This window comes from Daucus carota, chromosome 5 (assembly GCF_001625215.2).
Source record: "Daucus carota subsp. sativus chromosome 5, DH1 v3.0, whole genome shotgun sequence".
Classification (NCBI taxonomy): domain Eukaryota; kingdom Viridiplantae; phylum Streptophyta; class Magnoliopsida; order Apiales; family Apiaceae; genus Daucus; species Daucus carota.
This window is the reverse complement of record NC_030385.2, coordinates 41,333,415-41,355,935: the sequence shown is the minus strand read 5'-3', so window position 1 is coordinate 41,355,935 and position 22,521 is coordinate 41,333,415. Positions and strand designations below refer to the sequence as shown.

The 22,521-nt window shown below is 34.2% G+C and overlaps 2 protein-coding genes across 5 annotated transcripts; one reads left to right on the top strand and one right to left on the bottom strand.

Moving 5' to 3' along the window:
* Positions 1-334: 334 nt before the first annotated feature.
* On the top strand, positions 335-15,018 carry LOC108223690 (pullulanase 1, chloroplastic). Of its 4 annotated transcripts, none has more exons than XM_017398065.2 (28): positions 338-583; positions 1,319-1,454; positions 1,550-1,602; positions 2,190-2,298; positions 2,678-2,814; positions 2,931-3,130; positions 3,238-3,387; positions 3,701-3,761; positions 4,622-4,742; positions 5,326-5,416; positions 5,518-5,611; positions 5,734-5,829; positions 5,958-6,098; positions 6,692-6,742; positions 7,390-7,460; positions 8,194-8,286; positions 8,375-8,465; positions 9,052-9,123; positions 9,587-9,643; positions 10,744-10,812; positions 11,086-11,142; positions 11,222-11,296; positions 11,886-11,974; positions 12,226-12,303; positions 12,437-12,575; positions 13,563-13,672; positions 13,765-13,864; positions 14,599-15,018. In XM_017398065.2, exons 1-28 carry the CDS (start codon positions 383-385, stop codon positions 14,704-14,706), a joined length of 2,850 nt encoding a protein of 949 aa, XP_017253554.1. In that variant the 5' UTR covers positions 338-382; the 3' UTR covers positions 14,707-15,018. The 4 variants fall into 4 exon arrangements, with proteins under 4 accessions (XP_063949714.1, XP_017253554.1, XP_063949713.1 ...); XM_064093643.1 differs by having other exon boundaries at positions 5,323-5,416; XM_064093645.1 differs by lacking the exon at positions 338-583 and having other exon boundaries at positions 1,368-1,454; positions 2,179-2,298; positions 5,323-5,416.
* Positions 15,019-17,394: 2,376 nt separating this feature from the next.
* Positions 17,395-21,076, bottom strand: LOC108220934 (SHUGOSHIN 2). The gene is made up of 12 exons (XM_017394833.2): positions 20,764-21,076; positions 19,763-19,932; positions 19,623-19,660; positions 19,403-19,511; positions 19,252-19,275; positions 19,098-19,166; positions 18,979-19,020; positions 18,795-18,885; positions 18,659-18,713; positions 18,359-18,541; positions 18,074-18,256; positions 17,395-17,953 (listed from the first exon to the last, which is right to left on the bottom strand). Exons 1-12 carry the CDS (start codon positions 20,819-20,821, stop codon positions 17,689-17,691), a joined length of 1,287 nt encoding a protein of 428 aa, XP_017250322.1. The 5' UTR covers positions 20,822-21,076; the 3' UTR covers positions 17,395-17,688.
* Positions 21,077-22,521: the final 1,445 nt, after the last annotated feature.

Here is a 22,521-nt window from a genome sequence, read left to right as displayed (position 1 = left end):
GAATTCATAGAGAAGCTTTTTTCCTGTTCTAAATTAAATTTAAACTCTTCAAAATCCCGATTTTTAAATGAATTAAAAATTATAGTGACTTTTATCATGTTACTCTAATTTTATATAATCAATATAGAATTTAATTAATTTAAATGATCGTATCAAACAACATAAGATGCTTGTGTTGTGTCGAATCTTAATTTATATAATTTGTGAAATTGTTTATCATTTTCCTTTTATTTATTAAGTTATTAACAATAAATTATACAAGTCCCAAAAACTTTATAATATGACATAAAAATACCACCTAAAAGAAGAAAAAGATTGTAAAATCTCGCCTCCAAAGCTCATAAAAAACAACTGTTGATACTACACTCTATGTGGCTCACTCATGTCTCTCTCACTTTCAACTCCACTCCTTTTCCTCTCAACTCACCGCGACTCACAACGAGTTCACTCACTAACTCACCCTCGAAACACACTCACAGCCTCCTTCACTCGGCCCAGACTCAGTACTCGCTCAGTTTCCAAACCCAAACGTAAAGTTCACACCTTTTTCTGCTCAGTCATGCCCATTGAAGTTTCTTCTCAGGTAGCTCTCATTTCTTTGATTTCTTTGAACTTTTACATTTAAGATTGTAGTACCGTAATCCCATGTTTGATTGGCTGTAATGTGTTAATGAGTAATATTTTCTGATTAATTTGTGTGGTAAATTTTTAAGAAATTGAATTTTTAGAGAATTTTTGGACAATTATTATTATAGTATTGTTGAGATGAAATGGAGGGGTGGATGTAAGTTGAAGACTTGATGGTAGTTAGAATTCAAGGTTTAGATGGTTTGAATGCGGAAGACCCTAATGTATAAAAATGTGATCTTTTGCGGAAGAGCTATGATTGTGTGGATTGAGATTATTAACGTTTTGAACTTTGAAAATGAAGTGTGCATTGTTGAAAATTAAGGAGTGAGAAATAAATTTAGAGTTCTATACTCGACTCCGCTTTGCTTTTCTTCAAACATATGTTGATTCTTAAAAGCAGTTCGAAGCTGAGGGTGTTTAAAAAAAAGCTTCTCTATTCTTCTAGAGTTGTAGGGGGACATTTTGCACTTGAGGTACTTCTCTTCAGGAGCAGGATACACTAGGTCAGCTTAGTTTGGCATGATTTGCCAAATAAAGTGCGCACCTTTTTATATGCGGTTTAATGGGTTCAGACGTGCTAGTCTACATTAAGGAAGGAATTTTTGATATAAGATGTACTGTGCAAGAAGATAGGTCATGAGTTAAAGAACCTGACATTATTATATTTTTTATGGTCTTTAAATTGCAGGTTACGTTAGAGCAATCAAGAGCATATTGGGTCAGTAAATCATTAATTGCTTGGAATGTGGATGCTGTTGACGGTTCTTGTTATCTGTATTCCAGCAGGAGGGCTAGTTTATCTGCAGTAGATAACGGAATTGAAGGTTAGCAGTATGCTAGAATGGCTGTAATATTATATAGATTTGCTTTACACGTGCAAATGCAACTTTAAACATTATTAACACTTTTATGCACACAGGTCATGATATGAAAATCAAGCTTGAACTTTGTACCGACGGGCTTCCAGAATATGTAAGATTTGAATTTGTTTTTTAGCAATAAAATTGTTTAAATCTTTCCTTATTTTCATAAATTGCAGTATTAAACTGTAGTCAGAGGTCATGCCATAAAATGTCATACTACTTTTACAAGAGTGCAAAGTAAGGTGCACCCATCTGTCTAAGACTAGGATATGGTAAGATTAACTTCACAAGAGACATATACTTGCAAAAGCATATTATTTAGATATGAGGGATGCAAATGATATTCAGACGAAGAATTTGACAATTTGGGCAGTTATTCATACTCCTGGCACTCGCGTATCACCTTTTCCATGATTTCATCACTATTCATTCCGTACCATTTATATGTTGTATCTCTCGTTCCTTTCCTTTTCTTGATTTTTCATCATTGATCTTGAGTTTTTGTCATACAATGTCAGCCACCAACGCCAATTATCTGAGCGAGCATCAGAAACACATATTTCTAGTTTTAGAAGGGCCCGTGTAGCATATACTACTAGTATAGGTATCTTGATATATCTATTTTTGCATCCATCTTGCTTTTTATGTTCTGAATACCACTTCTATTTCCTTCATTTTTTTGAAGTTCAATTGTAGGTGATTAAAAAGTTTCCTCATCTTCGAGAGTATAAAGCTTTTAAGGTCCCACCTGATTTGGTTGCTGAAGATCGACTTAAATGCCAATTATCTGTTGCCATATTCAGTTGTAAGTTTTTTTTTCTTTAATATATATGTATTTAGAAAAGCAGGAGTATCTACGAAGTCTATGATAGTGGCTGCTCCAATTTGAGTATATTATTTTTCTGTATAACAAATTAGTATCTAACTGTTGTCTTTCTGTATTATTAATGCTGCTTATTTGTATTCTGTGTTCTAGTTGGGCTTTATCTGGATTGATGACTATACTTTCTGATTTTGTCGTGCATGATTCTGACCACTTGCAAGTTGTTCTTATTTTGCATAACTTTATCCATTCTGTTATCACTTTTTTATACATATTAAATGAGCCTTTTTACTTCAACCGATGTAGCCTTTCTTCTTCTAATGCCTTTCAGTCTGTGACAGTTATGTTTTCTTGTATTTAGCTGCAGGAATGTTAATTAGTGCTACTGGTATGCAATTACCTGGGGTCATTGACGAATTATTCTCTTATACTGGTCCCCTTGGTGCTGTTTTCTCAGATGAGGCTATCACATTTTACTTGTGGGCCCCAACTGCTCAAGTAAAATTTTGCCTAGTTTTTTGCCAGTATTTTCCTTTCTAATGTATATCTGTTGCCTACAAATACTCTTTTATACATTAACGCATAATGTTTATTTTTGGTCTATCACAAAACAGAGCGTGCATGTTCTTGTCTATGGAGATTCAGTTGGGGAGGAGCCCTTAAAAATTGTCCAGCTAAAAGAGACGAATGGGGTTTGGACTGCTTATGGGCCAAGATCTTGGGAAGGCTGTTACTATGTCTATGAAGTTTATGTTTATCATCCTAGCACCTTACAAATTGAGAGATGCTTAGCAAATGATCCTTATGCTAGAGGGTAATAATATGTTAAACTCAACATGCATGACATCCTTACATAACACATGCTCCCTATTAATTTATATCCGTTTATAATATATTTGTGAACATGCTGAATTTGTATAGGCTCTCTGCTGATGGAAAACGGACATTGTTGGTCAATATTAATTCTGATGCCTTTAAACCTGAAGGATGGGAATCTTTGGCTGATGAAAAACCTGATATTGTTTCTTTCTCTGACATCAGTATATATGAATTGCATATAAGAGATTTCAGGTCAGTGCTTATTGCTTAATATCTTATATTGATTTCTTTACTTGCCTTAAAGAAGGGTTTGAAGAAAGATTGTACATATATGTATTGCTGACTAAAGATTTCCACACTAATTGGTAGAACCACCCATAACGTCTATACTTTATCATAGATCTCAAACTCAGATTCTTAGAGTATTCTCTTTCTAGTGAAACTCATTGGATTACTCATTCGACATTAGTAAAAAGTTCTATAATGTTGTGATGATTGAAGTTTTTATGATGCTGGAATCTAGGTTGGTTTATGTGCTCATATCTCTGCCATGATTTATTAACAGTGTTAGTGACAATACTGTGGATCCAGAATTTCGTGGTGGTTATCTTGCTTTTACTTCCCAGGTAATTTTTATCTGTGTGTGATTAATAATTTTTAATGATGACTTAGAAAATGATAAGTTGCAAAAAAAAAAAAAAAACAATAATTGTAGATGGTTGTTTTGACGATGATTCCAGTAGGACTCCTTGATGATTGCAATCACCCTGTGTATAGGACTCCATGATGAATGTTATGATTGTCATCACATGACTGAACTAGGGACCAGTATGGAACAATGTTTGAGACTTATGTTTTGCTGTTGTCTAGAAGTATATCAACTCGCCGTTTCAGTTCATTTTCGTTGTGTTTTCTCGATGTCAACTCCAAATTGCTTTAACCTGTATCAAAGTGAAACTTATTTCATGCCACTATCATTTAGATATATATATTCTCATTATTGGACTCCATTTATAGTTTAGTTTTGCATATAATGGGAGCCTCTAGCGTTATTTGACCATTAATTTTTGATAACTTGTTACCGAGTGTCCAAGACTAATGCATAATTGTCAAAATCTCCCTCAAATGCCAAAATACACTATAAAGAAAGCTGTAGAATCTAACTGTGCAACTCAAATAAATATATAAAACTATAGTATTTATTCTGGAAAGGTGAGAGACTACTTACTTTCTAAGGTAAAGTTAACGAGGGATAATAGTTATGCTAGACTGTGACTTGAGAAGGACAAGTTCTCCTTCTTGATATATTAATTTTCAGGAATGTAAATATGCATGCAGACTACACCTATATCAGGACCTGAACCCTTAACCTTTAGCCACAGACCTCTATTTCATACCTAGTAATTTCTGAGAACTCCTAACATTTATATTGCAAGCTATGTCTAAGAGCTGACACAGGATTTTGATATACCATTTCTTTTTGAAGGAATCAGCTGGTATAAATCATCTGAGGAAATTGTCAAAAGCTGGCATCACGCATATTCATCTGTTGCCAACCTTCCAGTTTGACGGTGTGAAGGATGAGAAAGATAAATGGAAGAGTGTAGGTGAGTTTATTTGTTTCTTTTACTGTTAATATGATGAAAACTCCAGCTATTCTTAGGTGCATTGCTCACTAGGGAGATGCAACATATATCACGGATGCAGTCACTACAATATCAAGCAGTATATTTAAATGTATTATATGTCACATATGTTCTGCATATGTAAGAGGGTGATGGTAAATATGTGTTATGCCTGATGTCAGGTCATGCAAAAATGGCGAAGTGAACTCTGTAAGCATATGCGAACAGTATTTGCTTATGTTAATTCTTTACCCTGTATTTTAGACTCCTCTGATTCCAGATATAATCAGCATATAGTATTATTGGGTTCAGTTCAAATAACTTAGGTTTTGCGGAGTAATATGAGATAGTAATCTCTTCACTTTCCCTTTAACAGAAATACCTAAAACTATTTTTTAAAACATTGATGCAATCTATATACTGCCTCTATTTGCTGCCTGGGATAAAAGTATTTATTGTAGCTTCAATAGAAAATTTTAGTCTTCCAAGTCTTAAAAGAGCTCAATAATGTACAATTTTGTATTCTTTTTATTATATATGCAAGTTTCATGAAAGCTTTTAGCAGATACGCAGATGCTCGAGTCTTTACCACCAGATTCAGCTCAGCAACAAGAGTACATAACAGCTATTCAAAATGAGGATGGATACAATTGGGGGTAGAAGTTTTTGTCATCATCCTTGATTAATTAGTTCTTGATTGCTAGTGTGTTGTATTTTACTTATTTAATCTTTTTCATTGTTTACTTGTCTTGCAAAGATATAACCCTGTCCTTTGGGGAGTGCCTAAAGGAAGTTATGCAAGTAACCCAAATGGTCCATTGCGTACGATTGAGTTTCGGAAGATGGTCCAGGTAGGTAATTATGTCTTCGGTGTATGAGATAGACCACACAGTGCAGTTTTTTTATTTTCTGAAGTGCATTGATGAAAACTGCTTGTAAGCTGTTTTGTTTAAGTTTAATATATTGATTTTAGGCACTCAACCGCATTGGTCTCCGCGTTGTGCTGGATGTTGTTTATAATCATTTGCAAGGAAGTGGTCCTTTTGGTGAAAATTCAGTGCTTGACAAGGTGACCGCTGATTTTAAACTCTATTAGTTAATATTCAATGTATACAGCAGTCCACAACTTGTGATCAAAAGCAGCTTTTCACTTCAAAAATTTTCCCAAACTATTTTTGTCACTTATTACTTGTACAGATTGTTCCAGGTTACTACCTGAGGATGAACACCAATGGTCAAATTGAGAACAGCGCATGCATGAATAATACAGCAAGTGAGCATTTTATGGTCGAACGTCTTATTATTGATGATCTTTTATGCTGGGCAGTTGATTATAAGGTAACAACAAAATAGCATCTTGTTGTGCACAAGAGCACCAAACTAGTATGCGTTCTTAAAGGAGAGCTTTTGTTACTAGTACTAGAGATATATTGGGCTTATTTGTTGTGCTGTTAGAATCCCTGGCTTGTGTGTCTGTTTTAAGAGGCTTGTTTAGGTTGATAAATTATTTGTTACTTCTAATTTTGAATAATAATCTGAATGGCATATAGTTTTTCCTACTGCTATAAATAACAATTCATCATCATCATGTAAGTATTGGGATATTAGCATGAGTTAGTTGTTCAATGCATCATTAAAAGAGATTCTGTAAATAAGGCTGAGGTTATAACAACTGATCGTAGCAATCACACGTCACTTTTTTGAATTTTTTCTAGTGACATCAATACTAATATTGGGATAAGATTAAAATGATAACATGATTTACTAGAAAGTGCGTATGGTGTTGTTCCTGGTTTTAATGCTCATGTACCCTTAAAGTCGGTGATATGTGAACGGATCAACTTTTAAACTAAAAACTTGGATGATTCTACTTTTTGTTTAATAAAGATGACAGTCATCCTGAGAATTTTTTTCTTATGGATTTCTTGCAGGTTGATGGCTTTCGATTTGATCTTATGGGTCATATAATGAAACATACAATGGTACGAGGCTGTTACTCTCTTCTCCAGGGAACTTTCTCCTTTGGAGTCACATACAACTTCATGGCTCTACATTGTTAATTTATAATTAGTTAATTCAAGTTCTACTCGCTTGGAATTATTGTCAATTTACTTTCTCAAACTTGACTGCTCTTTTATAGTACCCATTTCTCATGCAATTATTTCGGTTGGTCAACCTAGAATTAAAGCAATTTTTCAACATGAAAACATCCTGGTTACTCGGGTTGGCAAAATCTTTTTTAAGTTAAGCTTGAATATTGTTTCTGCAGTAGTTAGTGGACCACTATATACAGGCATTGTGTAGATATACTTGTCTGATATTCCACCAGTGAATATTAACGAGTCCCAATGTATCATTTTACTTTGTTTCGAGTAATTTATTCTTTGAAGCGTATAAATTGGGAGAGTTACTTTTCAAATGGTGTCTGATGAATGTCCTTTTTCACCTATGATGATATAAGGAAAAAAATGCTGGATCTCTCTCCGTAATTATTTGTCGCTGTCAATAGTTACACATACAAACAACTGCCAACTAGTGCGTATTGTTTGTAGATATAGATGATAGGAAATTAGACAGAAATTAGCGTAATTGTTTGCTGCCATTATTATAATAAATGTTTCGGATGCAGGTGAAAGCAAATAATATGCTCCGGGGTCTATCAAAAATTAAACATGGAGTTGAAGGTGCAAAAATATATATGTAAGCTTTTAGCTGCCAACTTAGTTATCTGCAACCCCATCATCACGAGCTCGATTATTATGGTAATTATAAGCTATATCATGATGACTTGAGTGAAGTACTAGTTCTATACTGAGCATGTTAGACTTGGGACAGTTATTTTTCTCACTGTATGTCATACAGAAGATTGTCTTATAGTTCAAACTTAGATTACCATTGTCCAGCATAGCTACCTGTTATATCCCCACTAAGTACTTCTATGTCTCTCTAGAATTTACATTAGAACTTTTGCTGTAGGTATAACACCGTACTGGATCTTTGGATCACATTGTCTATAGTTGACCATGAGTGCAACATGTCCAATGTTATGCATACTTCTATGTCAGACACACTCTTTGCCCTTTGAAATAGTCTTTAATGATAGTGAAGAAATCTTCCTCCAAGAAAATTATCAAATCATTATCTTCCTTCAATAAGAAATTATCATATAGCAGATAACCAGTTGTGCTTGAAATTATTAGTGAATCCCTTCTGCAATTTATTTCTAGGTTTTAGTGTTTTACTGCTGCAAGGGAATATTCCTTTTCAGTACTTTGGTTCGACTTCCTTTTTCCTTTTTGCTGTTGATAAATAGGTTCAGTTAAGGATGTTCTCGTCTTAGAATACTTATTTTAGAGACTTCTTACTATGCAGTATGCACTATCATACATCATACTGAATCACTGTCCATTCTATTTTTAAATGCTTGATTCAGATATGGAGAAGGATGGGACTTCGGTGAAGTGGCAAAAAATGGCCGTGGGACAAATTCATCACAGTTCAACATTTCTAACACTGGTATTGGGAGGTACATGATTCGCTATATATACAATGATTATTGTCGAAGAACCAAATTATTTTGTAACCTCACGAGGCACTAAAATAAATACAATCAGTTTCAACGATCGTATTCGAGATGCAGTTCTTGGTGGATCTCCATTTGGCCATCCTCTTCAACAAGGTTTTGTCACAGGTTTGGGTTTGCAGGTAACCACATTCTTATTATAAACACCCTATTCTTTTTCTTTCTTTGCACGGACTTAGTAGTTTATAGTTTGATGTTCAAAATCAGAAAAGCAAAATCAAGTAAAATGGAGGGGGGGGGGGGGGGTTATCCATCATGATCCATTCTATCGCTTTGTAAAATCTGCTTCGAGAACGGAAACTTATCACCTACAAGCCTGAAAAATTCAAATAAAAAAGCAAACGAAATGAGATTGAATCAAAAAGAACAGAGAAAGGGGAGAGAGAGAGATAGATGGTATATAGAAAAGCCTGAAGAAAAGTCCGTCGAGACATGAAACTATGGTCCTTACATATACCTGACTGAAGTAACTGAAGTATTACTGTGGAGAATTCCAAAATTTGCAATTACTTGTCAATAAAAAATAGTGAAATCCCAGGAATTGAGAAAAATAGAACACGGCGTTTAGGAGATGCCAGGTCAGCATGTCAAGACCCTACATGTTCTGGTGTTCACACTTGGCACTTGGATCCTTGAGCAATATATTTATTTTATTGGTCATCTTTAACAACCATCTGTACATCAAGATCTACTTCATCAATTCAACAGGCTAATGGTCATGATCATGGTAGCAAATCTGATGCAGTGCGTACTCTTGCTGTATCAAAGGATCATATTCAGGTAAAATGCCTTGGTATCTTTTATGATTTATCAAAGAGTTTTTAGGCATTGTGGTAAGGATTAGTCATTTTTTGTTTAGTTGAAGTATCTAAAAAATTGTGTTTGATATCAGTAGATTGGAAGTTTTTGTTTCCTGGTTTACAGCTCCAATCAATACTAGTCAATTATTAAATTTAAGTGGTTTTGATTTTAGGTTATTGGGCGTGTCACTGTTACCAAACCGAATTGATGTATAGTTTAGCTATAAAGTGTCTCTTACCAAAGAGTTTGCATTGCTTTCATGTGGTTCGTTAAACAGTTTCTGCTGGTATTTTATTTAGCTGCTCATTTTTTTTTTGTTAAATAAGATACAAGTATGAAGACATTGGAGCATAGAAAACAGTTCATCAGTATATATGGAGTTGATTGATGAAGTTTAAGTTTAAGTATTGCGTTATTTGTATTGACAAGATATGTGATCCAGGTTGGAATGGCTGCAAACCTAAAGGACTATGTGCTTACTGATTGTGATGGGGAAGAGGTATTGTATTGCACGCCACTTGATTATGCCAAAAAAAAAAATACCATGTGCATCTTAAAAGTTTGCTGCTATATGATCTTTAGTATCATTAGTTTTGTTTTTCTCTAGTTTCTTTGGAAAATGTATTTATGCTACTTTGCACCTTCTTAATTTGATCAAATTGTTTGTAATGCATTTTAATTTGTGTCTCTGTGTCTCCAGTGATTTCTTGTCACTTCTGTAGTTCTTATATATTTTACCTTTGGTTCTGCAGTTGTCACATCAACTTTAAAATGTGATTTCTAATTGCTGTTGTATTATTGAACTAGCAAAATTATGTTAGAGTTCCGATTTTAATATTAAGTTTTTTTTTTGAAGCAAAACGTACTTGCATTAGAATGCCTCAGCAGTAATTACATCCATAAGGAAGTCAGGAGCAAAGGTACTCCACTCCCTGAAGTCTGACTCAGAATGAGAAGCCCGAGCTAACAAATGAGCTCCCTCATTCGCAGACCTATGCACAAATTGGACTAGCACACTATCAAAGTGCTTATTTAGTTCAATAAAATCGCTAACAATAGAATGAAAATAAGAATTCCCAGTCCCTCCGTTATATGCATCAGCCAAGAGTTTCGAGTCAGTCTCGAAAACACACCTTGTATACCCACACTTCTTCGTCCAAGTCATTAGCTCCTTAAGACTAATGGCCTCTGCTTCTCGGGGTTGCCACACCCCTGCAACTCTTTGACACCCAGCTCGTAAGAAATTCCCAATTAATTGTCTCCTGAAGAAGGTTGACCTTGGCGGAAATAAAGAATTGTGGATGCCAACTTTTGTCTTTTGTCTGTAGAGGTCATACACTCACTTCAGTTCGAGTAAATTGTTGTTTTTCAAGATTGAAGTCTAGCATATAGTAGTATTATAATTATCATGATTAGTACAATTTGGACCTATAGATTGAACATAAGTCAAACAATTAAACAGTAGATAAGATGACTGAATGGAAACATATTGATCTAGTGTTTCGATTGTTTAAGTTCAAAGTCAATAACCAACTCAGCATGTTTGTATTATTCTTGTGTTAAACCTTAAACTATATAAAATGCATTTTTTTTTTATAGGTTAAAGGATCTGAAGTTAAAACATATGATGGGGTACCTGTTGCATACGCTTCTTGCCCCAGTGAAACAGTAAGTCTATCATGAGCTAATTTATTTGCAATATCTGTTCCACACATCTTTATACTGTAAATGCATATGTATATCTTCAAAACACGAAACTGATTGAGTAACAGTTACATAATTACTGTCTATTACTTGAAATTTTTCTGACTTCAAGCATAAGCATAAGCCTTCCAATATAAATCGGCCCTTTAACTGTGTCTGTGAAAACTTTTCACAATTCTTTCGTGCTAAAAAAAATTAAAATAGTGGGCTATATCATATATTCACTTGTGTTTCCAGGTGAACTATGTCTCTGCTCATGACAATGAAACCCTATTTGACATAATAAGCTTGAAGGTAAGAGTGCCATTACAGAGTCCTATTTCTACTCAAACTACCTCAATATTGTACTTATTCTATGATATCACGTATACAGACTCCAATGGATATATCTGTGGATGAGAGGTGCAGGATAAACCATTTGGCAACAAGCATAGTAGCACTTTCCCAGGTAATGATTTAAAGTTATTATGTGTAGCTGATCTTATATTAATCATATTTCTAACAAAGTAGTAATAGTTAATGATTCAGAGGTAAACATATGCTTCCAAACATAATCACTCCTACTGTAGAAAATCTTCAAAAATCATGTTCGTTTCATGTGCATTATGAAGTAAAAAAGGGAGTTCTCTCTGTCTTTTATCTTGGTTTGTGCGTTTGTTTTCTGTATTGCTATTTGGCAAGTAATATTAGTTACTGTCTGTTAGTTAAAAGGCACCCCCCCCCCCCCCCCCCCCCCCCTGTATGCAGAGGCCAAAACATGCTGCTGTATCAAAAAAATTATAACAAATAAAATTTGTATAGTATAGACAATATGTGGAGTATGGACACATTACCTCAGTTTTAAAAGTTATCAACATGTTTGACGTGCTTTTACTGAAATTCTTCTCTTCCACTCATATCTTTGCAAATCACTTGATAATCACATATATAATAGGTCTGAGTTGTGTAAAAGAAAATTACTGTTTATATGGGCTCGTTATCGTGTCTTGCTTCTGCTATTTTTCATAAATACTGCTTATGGAGTTCCATTATTGTAGGGAATACCATTTTTCCATGCTGGGGATGAGATGTTGCGTTCAAAATCATTAGACCGTGATTCATACAATTCTGGAGATTGGTTCAACAGGTCCATATTTATTACATGTCATATACCTTCAGATATATACTTGCATCCTTTCATGGCTCCATATTATCTGAACCATCAGTTAAACTCAGTTATTTAATAGAGTTCAAGTATACATCTATAAATTGTAAATTACGGCATGAGTAGTAATCATGGGAAAGTTTTAAACTTATGTAATGGAGTGAGTCATGTTATTGTGAAGGTATGTGTCTAGGATCCCCAGTGTAATATATCCTTATTGTCATTGTTTTCAGGTTGGATTTCAGCTACAGTTCTAATAATTGGGGTGTTGGCCTTCCTCCAAAAGAGAAAAATGAGAATCACTGGCCGCTGTAAGATTCAATTATTTCATATGCATACTACATATTAGTCCACATATCTAACAGTTCAATGCGGAGATCTATACATTGGTTGTAAGTTGTTTATAATTATATATTTACATTATATTATCTCTTTTTTCTTCAGCATAAAACCCCGACTGGCAGATCCATCCTTCAAGCCATGTAGTCGTCACATCCTTGCTGCTGTTGAAGATATGTTAAACTTGTTAGAAATTAGATACTCATCACCTCTCTTTCGATTGAGATCTGCTAACGCTGTTCAGGTTAGACCGCTTAAATTGGTATATAGTCAAAAATAAAGTGAGTAAAGAGACTGACAAAGAATATATATCATTTTCTGCAAGAATTATTGAATGCTTACTTTTGTGAAAAATTGTTAGAAAGCAGACTAGTATGTGCAATGTACTCTAGCACTCTATGCCATATTAATCTTATCAGTTACTCCCTCCGTCCCATTTAATTCTGTATGTTCACTATTTGGCACGCACTTTGATGCTTCTATAAAATATGGTTCTATAACTTATTTTTTAGATTTTCTTTTTCCAAAAAAAAATTTAATAGTTAAATTTTTATTTAGGAATTTTTTTTAAAAAAAATAAGTTATAGAACTATACTTTAGAGAAGCATTAAAGTGTGTGCCGCTCCCCCTGCGTATACAACTCAGGGGCACGGAGGGATTAACAGTTATCAACTTATTATCCATAATTCTGCCTTGCACCTTAAATTCAGGTCAAAAAGATGTTTCTTATCTTATGACTTGTGTATATCAGGTCAGAATCTAAGTTCAACTATTAACCCCTTGTTCCTGCTCAACCAAACATGTTAGTGTTTCCCTCATATTATGGTCATGTTACATTATTTCCCTCAACTCTGTATGCTATGCCTTTTTTAAACCAGTCTGGTCCTCACTGATCTTTGAACACCTTAAAATGTTTGGGTGACTTGTCACATTACCCAGGCAGAATGAGTCCCGTAAAATATTGATTCTAGACAGTGCACGATGTTATATATTACCCTCATAATGCTCATTTATGGTAGTACTTCTACGGTTCTACCCATGACTTGGAATCTCTGTGTATAAATACTTCTGTTGTGTGCGTTAATTTTTCAACTGTGAAATCTGTATCTGATATATGCTTCTGCTCACCTTCGAGTCCTCTCTAATGGTGTGAGGAGTCCCGGAAATTTTGAATTACTCTCAAGATAATTCAACCTCAACATTGAACAGACATGATTACAATTCTATTCAGGAACGAGTACGATTTTACAATACTGGTCCATCATGGATCCCCGGACTCATAGTAATGGGCATCGAAGATGGTCATAATGGTGTTCCAGGATTGTCTCAGCTGGATAGCATGTGAGTGATATATTATAAACAAATCTCTTTGTAACCTATATTTGCATTGATGTTGTTTAATATTAAATATTTAAGTATTGTTCTCCCAACAGTTACTGCTATATTGTTGTGGTGATAAATGTATGCCCAACCGAAGTCTCTTTCTCCAGCCATGCATTACGAGCAAAAAGTCTCCAACTGCATCCAGTACAAGTAAGATTATTAATTTTATTTTGAATATCATTTTCACTCACAAACTTAACCTATAACCTAGTCTTGAACATCTTTGAAAAACGGTTTTCACGATAATTGTTAAGTTTTTGATCTTGAGAGACATATTGCTTAACAACCTATCGCACAGGGCTGCATGTGAATATCCCAAAAAACTGTTCCTGCGTAAGTCTACTCAACTTAAAAAAAAAAACAAAATAGTAAGATTAATCACAAGGAGAAATGCAATTAACTTGACATAAAAGAACAAATTAGTAAAAGTAATCATTAGGAGAAATGCAATATGTGCAAATCCTGAAGCATTTACACAAAAGTATATGTGAAACGCTGCCTATCTGATTGATGAATTTGGATTGTTAAACAGACAAAGGTTGCATTAGGCTGCAAGATCAAAAATATTTCTCGTAGCTTGTGCTTCTGCTAGAGAACACCGAATAACTGGAACTGAAAATAAAAAGATACAAGCAGATAATTCAAATTCCTCAACTCAGCCAGGGAAGAGTCTGTGGACTGCGGGATCAAGAATAAAATACTTATTTATGAAAGTAATAGTAATAAAGTTCTTATTCTAAAAGTCAACAGGAAGCTGTTTTCACAATTTGCCTCCCTATGCGTTCTTTTTGCATTATGAGCTGATCAACCCTTAACATCTGCCTACAGAAAAGCCTAATTTCTCTATCAAATATGTCTTGTCAATATGATCATCGTTGTTTCAGATGAATTCAACTGATACTATTGTCAAGAAAACAACTTATGATGCCTCTGCTGGCCGCTTCAAGGTGCCTTCCAGAACAACAGCTGTTTTTGTGGAGTGTAGAGATTAAATACAGTGGAAACAACTCACGAGGTGATTATAACTATGTTTTGAGTGAGAATTCATGTGATCAGCTAGGCAAGGAGGTGGTCTATTTAATTTAATTTCATCGTGCAACTTCAGAAGTGCATAAATGAGTTAAAGCCGTCCATGAGAAATAAGCTGTGAAGCTGTCCATGACAACTGTTTGCGAAAAATAATAACTTAAAAATTGAAACACTGTCAGTCTGTCATACAGTTGAATCTATGCTGAACAAGGAAATTTTGTATATCTGAATTATCGTCTTAACTAAAGTTATAATATCATTTTGTTGGACTATTATCACTGCCTTCAGAAAAATAGGTTCTCCGGTTGATTTCTCCTTGTAACTATAAGCCACAATAATTTGTATGATAGTTTCGTAGTTTGGTACTTCCACTCGAGAAATTTCATTTATTCAAACCTAATTCTCATCTGTTTGCACTAGATGAACAATTAAAGCAGTACAGGTTGGGACGAATAAGCCTCATTAGGTCTTGCGTCGTGTAACATCTGATTTTCAAGTCTCGTCCGAGTTTTTAACTCGATCTACTTTTTTGTTTCACATTTCTGAGGAGCTAATGCCCGTTTCTTGACAATGATAGGGATAGAGAATGCTAGGTTATTAGATGTTTCTATACAGCAGGTCATTTTTGTTTGGTGGGAATATAATCTCTGGACAAACATGGCCATTGTGATTACCCTGCTAATTGATTTTCATGACACTACTGCAATGGTGTGGATAAGATCATTACTAAGGAACAAGTATCACAATATAGTCACAATTTAACGAGTTGACATGAAATTTCGTAGTAGATCATGCTGATATTTTAGGCTTGTACGAGGCTGCGCTAGGACTAAAGTGTTAGTGTGATTCATCTTCAACGATAAGAAAAAAAAATGGAAATATAAGAGGTATTCGATTGGTATTTTAATATGTTGTTTTTAATTTATAAATTTTAATGGATTATAAGTGATTATGATTTTGTGTGGACTCTTGATAAAATGTCGTAAAGTTGATATAAATTCTTTAGGATTTAAGCACAATGCTTCAAAATCTCATGAATTTTTGTCGGATTTTAAAAAACTTAAAATACACTAAAAAAATCTCGTCAAATCCATCATTTTATGAAATCAAAAAAAATTCATGAGCATATGATGGTAAATACCATCAGACTAATAGATTTTAGGGAAATCTACAAAACTACCTACCTTTTCTTTTATTGTTTTCAAAAATACTACCTTCCAGAATTATTTTTAAAAATACCTTTTCATAAAAAAAATATTCAAAAATACGGTTTGCAACTGTTGCAACCTCATTTGCAACTCCAGGCAGCGCCAGCCGTGTTGCAACCTCTTTTGCAACTTCATATGCAACCGAATATATATATATCGATTCCGAAAATGAGGTCGAAAATGACATTTGAAAACTGGAATTTTAAATCAGGATTTGTAATTGCATATATGGTTGCATATGATTGTATTCAGTTGCATATGGTTGCATTCAGTTGTTTCTATTGCAATCTAATGGCCCCGCCAGGGGCACACCATACATCTGTTGTTACTTACAGTTTTCAGTTGCATTTAGTTGCAACTGAGGTTGCAAATGAAGTTGCATTTCAGTTGCATTTAGTTGCAACTTCATTTGCAACTTTTGCAATCTCATTTGCAATATATATATATATATATCGAAATAGAGGTCGAAAATGGCAACTGAAAGCTAGAAGTTGCAACTTACAGTTTTCAGTTGAACTAGTTGCAACAGTTGCAACTTTCTATTTTTATTTGCAACTTTTGCGGCTGCGCCGCCCAAGGTTGCAAATGAGGTTGCAAAAGTTGCAAACCGTATTTTTGAAAAAATAATTTTATGAAAAGATATTTTTAAAAACAATGAAAAAGATGGTAGTATTTTTAAAAAAATAATTTTACAGATGGGTATTTTTAAAAAGATCCCTAGATTTTAAACAATCTCAATTGAATATCATCGGATTTTAAAGCGTAATTTAAAATCTTAATTGAATACCACTAGATTTTGTTACATAATTTAAAACCTTAATTGAATGCCCAGAGATTTTAATAGATTTTAGACAATTCCAATTAAATACGATCTCATGAATGAAAAAAAATCCTTTAAATCGAATATACCCCCTAGTGTGTTCAATTCACACAAATTTTTGACAAAAAATTTTTAAAAAAATCACACAATAATTTTTCTTGAAAAACTGATATCACTTCACGATTCTCAGACGATGGGCCTTGGATGGTTATGTAACGAATTGTAACTACTGAACATTTTTGTAGGAACAGTAGTCTTACCTTGTTTCACTATGGCTAGTGAGAGCTGTGAGTAATGGCTCAGACATATGTAACATATTGTGCACTAACATTTTTCACGGTAAACTAAAATCGTCTAAAGAAAAAGGGAAGTTGTTCAACCATCCTCCGCGCAAAAAACAAAAACAAAAAGAAAACCTTCTTTGCAAGGGTAAAGTTTCCAGCAAACCACATGGTAAGAGAACAGATCTTGTCGAGCTCTAGTTATCTCATATGCGAGCAGACTAAAGTTTCCAGCAAACCGCACCAGAATTATGGTAAATACAGAATCATTATCTGTTTCTAACCCAGCAAAAGTTCGTTCTTAGCCAAATATGTGTTGAAGAAAATTCTAAACAAACAAAGTTGCTTGACAAGGGGTAAAAAAACTTAAATCTTCCTAAAAAGAAGAAACAATAACCCATCTGGACACCGGAAGGATGATCTCATCAAATACAGCACACTGATGTCTACAATCTACACTACTGCATGTAATTATTATAGTAGCATACGCAGGTGATTCAAAAAGGAATTACAACAGTATTTCACATCTATATGGCCTGGTAGTTCGCCTCTATATTGGCCAACATATCCTCTTAACTCATGATAAGATGCCAAGGTCCATTACAAACGAAGGAATTCCTCGAAACAGTAGTTGACTTACTCACTTCTGCGCATCTTCACATTTAGAGGAATTTCCTTGTAGGTATTCACCTTCTTAGCTGCTTGGCGTGAAGGCCTACCAAAAGATGGTCTTCCAAAATCTTGCGATTCACGGTTGGGAGCATGCTTGCCTTCTCCACTATCATTTTCATCTGATAAACATGCGGATATTGAAACGTCATTGATGTTTATCTTGGAGAAGCTTTTATCAGCTTCTGGTTCTTCAGATTTAACTCTAGCAGATTGCCTTCTAGCAGAGAGTCTGCAAATCAAAAGCAAAAATTACTTTTCTTCCTTCTTCGGCATATACAAAAAAACAACAATATTACGAGAAAAAGAGTTAAAAACACACATACTGCTACAAGAATAAGTGTCTACAGACCTTCTATTGCCAGTAGCCTTATCATTTTCCTCTGCTGATAGACAAATGGAAGTTGAAACATCATCCTGCATTTGATCACAATTTGGACCTGACACAGGGCCAGTGGAGTCTATGGCAAACACGTCTTCAGCAGGTTTTGGCTCTTCAGATTTGAATCTAGCAGATTGGCTCCTTACAGGGATCCTGCTTGGACGAAGGATGAGCAATATTGTTATCATCGTACGACATAATAGGAGAAAAGATTATTGAGTACGCATTGAACTACAAGAATGTTTTATTACAAACCTTTTGTTGCCAGAAATCCTTTCTTCATTTATCTCTAAAGTCGAGGATTTAGAAACACCTTCTTCCATTACATTACTGTGGGGAGGCCCAGAAGCAAGGCTATTAGGTTCTACCTCAGACACGTCATTTGCTGGTTCAGACTCTTGAGATTTAAGTCTAGCAGACTGCCTTCTGACACATTGCCTGTTAAAAAATGATAGAACTCACTATTATAAGATGGTAATTTTACATATTATTAGAGAAACCAAACAGCGAAGCAAAGAGACATGCATTGCAGAACAGAATTTAACATTTCCAAACCTTTTATTATCAGCCTTTCTATCTTTAGATTCCTTGACAGTCGACGAGCCCAAACCTAAAATCACAAGAAAGTATATTTACGAACAAGCATCTTTAACTGGTAGTGTAGATCAATTTATATCTATTCAAAACCTACTTTTGGATAGTTGCCTCCTGTTTATATTAATAGGCTTGACGTTATCTCTAGATGCCTGTGAAGAATCCAGCTTCTCATTGAGCATTTTGACCTTAAGATACATATACAGATGTAAGTATGTAACATAACAGGAATTTCTTTTAGAAGATGAACTATAAAGTATACACAACATGAATATTATTACCTCTATACCAACTTTCTCAGAAGGTAAAGCTTCGTCTTTTTCCTGAATAAGAAGGCAATATAATCATATATGATCTAAATTTTAATAAAAGATTTTTTTGTAACTGATTATGCACTGACCTTTAACTCCAACCCTTTCGCTACAAGCAAACCATTCTTGCATCCCAACTCATGTTGTAACAGTTTCAGCTAAATGAAGCAACAACATACATATATGAAGCTTCAGATAGATAGTAAGACCCAAAAACTAGCTAATGCATCAGTTAAACCTTACCCTGTCTTTATCTACTGTTAATTCCTGCAAGATTGACAGGAGGAAAGCTGATGTTAGGTGGTTTACTCTTTTTATATGAGAAAACTTATTATGGGGTTCATAAGACTTTTAGTTATTAGTTATTACTACACTAGAAAAAGAAAGAACAGACCGCAAGCATTTGGCTGTTTGATTGTGCAAGCTGAAGATTTTGCTGCTGCAGTTTCTGCAAACTGACCCTAAGTCTACGCAATTCAATCCCACTCAATTCAATAACTTTACTAAAAACGTGTTAAAGAATTCCGCCAAATGTATGGCTGCAAGTCCTGGTACAACATCATGCACTAAAAGTATACACATAAATAAATAACAACTTGAACTCAGAAGGATACTTTCTGTCTGCCAGAAGCTTCATCAATGCCACATTTTCCTGATTAAATATACGAGAAACCCTCCAATTAAGCTAGCTTAAAGAATAAAGTCTGCAGAACAGAAACTGTAAAGGAAACACCTGAGGCCACAAGATTCAAACCTTCTTTAGTTTTTCAATGTACTCTTTGGTAGAAGCTGGGATAATATGTGACTTCTCATCTATCATTGACATTCTAGGTTGTTGTTGCATGTTTGTTATATTAGCAAGACGCTTCCTTTCCGTACTTCCAAAAACTTCAGTCGATTTTCGGACTCTAGGTTTTTCGTTACCTGATCCCAGCACCAAATAAATACAAAATCAAAACTCACTAGCTAATATACTGACAAAAAACCAATTACACACTTACACCGAAACAAATACAACCAAATTATAGCAATCAATAGCAAGGCTCAATCTCAAAAGTATCCAAGTTCAGTAATTCACACCTACAACTCTACATGTACTTGGTGAGTACCTAAAGTTACAAAACTTATCGCAAAACATTGTAAAGAACTCTCCTTGTACCAAAATAAGTGTTGCTTTGACCTTTTTTCACGTAATTGGAGGTGCAATAAAAAAACATATTTCTACACATTATTTTTCAAAATTTCTTTTTCTGAAAGAAAACTCGAAAAATAATATGTGTGTGTGTGTGTTTCCACCTCAAATTATGTGCGAAAATTCAAAGAGACGCTTATTTTGGGACAAAGGGAGTAACTAACTTAGCACAAAACATTGTCCTATACGCAGGATATTAATCACAAAAAGATGAAACCCCAAAATTTCACATACCCAACAAATAATCAAAACACGATACTACAATAAACAATTACAACAAACAAAAAAGTCTCTTAATTACCTCAAACGTATCAGATTCAGCACAACAATCAAACCAAAACAATCAATTTCATCTGTCAGTAACATCGAATTACTTGTACACACAAAAGCCGAACCAAAAAAAACAAACCTGACCTAAATTGAAACAATTAAATCAAAATAATACAGGCAAAACCCTAGCAATTAAAAACTAAAAAAAGTATAATCGGAATGCAATTCTACACCAATGCGATTAATAAAATCGACACGAAAAGTCGAAAGTGATGAAATTGGAGGAGAATTACCTGGAGGAATGACGCTTTTAGTAGAATTGAAGGCACATAGATTCTCATTCATCGACATAGTAGAAACCCTAGCTTTGCTTCGTCTTGTAGTTGTGTGTCTATAATGTAAGGATCGGTCGCTCTATACATATATGATATGTATGTATGTTCGCTAATCAGTCGCAGAGCTGGATGTAGATGACTTGGATCTCTCTCTCTCTCAATCTCTCTGGATCTCTCTCGTTCACACAAATGGGGAGCTTTTAAATTTTCAATTCTTTTGTGAGTTGAAAAGAGGGGGAAGAAATGCGTACACCGAACGGCTAGCCTGTTTTGAATGTAAATTACCCAAATTGTCTTTTCAGTTTGTGATTATTTTTTTCATTTTTGATACTCTCGAGTATAATTGGTTTTTGCAAACAAATGTCACCAGATATAATCAAAAATTAATTTAAATAAAATTTAAATCACATATCACATTCTTCGGAAAAGGTTGAATTGAGTTGTATTTAGTTACAAAATGTATAAAAAAAAGCTATCTTTAGTTGCAAAATGTATTTTCACATATATTTTAAAAGCAGTAAAATCGTAAAAAAGAATAAGTAAAAAAGAAAGCGGATATTATTAGTAAGTTTTTATTCCAATGAAACTGTAAAAAAATCTGAATTATTTAAAATTTTAATTTAATATACTCTGAGAGTGCGAATAAACTCAGGTATCTTTGCTCTTTCAAAAAAACTCAGCTATGTTTTAGAAGTTCGTCCAGTTTGAATAAAATCAATTCCTGCCCAATATAACTTTTACAACCCAAGCAAAACTTGGGCCCTTTGGTTTTGTGCATCCCCATCCCATATCCAGTTTTTGCTTTTGGGTCTGTGCGTCTGAAATTCGTCCGGTAGACTTTAGTGTGCATCTAATTAGGGGTGAGTAAAAAACCGAACAAATCTGAAACCGAAACCGAAACCACATGGAACTGTTAAAAACCGAACCGTATAAAATCGAACCGAAATCGAAATTGAAAGTTTAAAAACCAAACCCGAACCGATTATCCGGTTGCAATTATTACTAGAAACCGATCCGATATTTAAAATAAATATATTGCAATCCTTTATTAATTCATCCACTAATATAACAATCCTTCAGCAACTCTTCCAATTATATTCCGACTCCTTGGCTAGTCCAGTAGTACTTATTTTTCTGGGTCTGTCACTCTGTGTAGACAAATATATCAAGTTTCTTAGTCATCAATGTCTTTGTTAAATCCATTAGTTACTGAATTTTCTTTCATTCCAGTAGCTTTCTTCCAAACCCATAAAAAATAACTAATGTCACAAATGCAGGGAAACGCAGTGGAGTAAGGAGTAGAGTAATAAGTATAATTTTTAAATAAAATTTTGATTGTTCATGTATGATAGTTATTATTATTTTCATGCGGTTTTCTAACCAAAACCGACTATGAGGTTGCGGTTCAGGTTTTTGATTTTTAAAACTGAAGTCATGCGGTTTTGGGTACGATTTTATTCAAAACCCGCCCCGAACCCGCACCCGCTCTCCCCTAATCTAATCTCATCATATCTGAATTTTATTATTATGACATAATATATTATGTCGTGAAATGAAAAACTTGTTTTTATCTTTGTTTTGTTAATATAATTAATCTTTGACATTTTATTTTAGAATGTTTATCATTAAGCTCTATGTTTTTTGTTATAATATGAAAGGTGGTCCTTGAATATTGTATACATAAAACATGTGAAGAGGATGCTACTCATTAACATC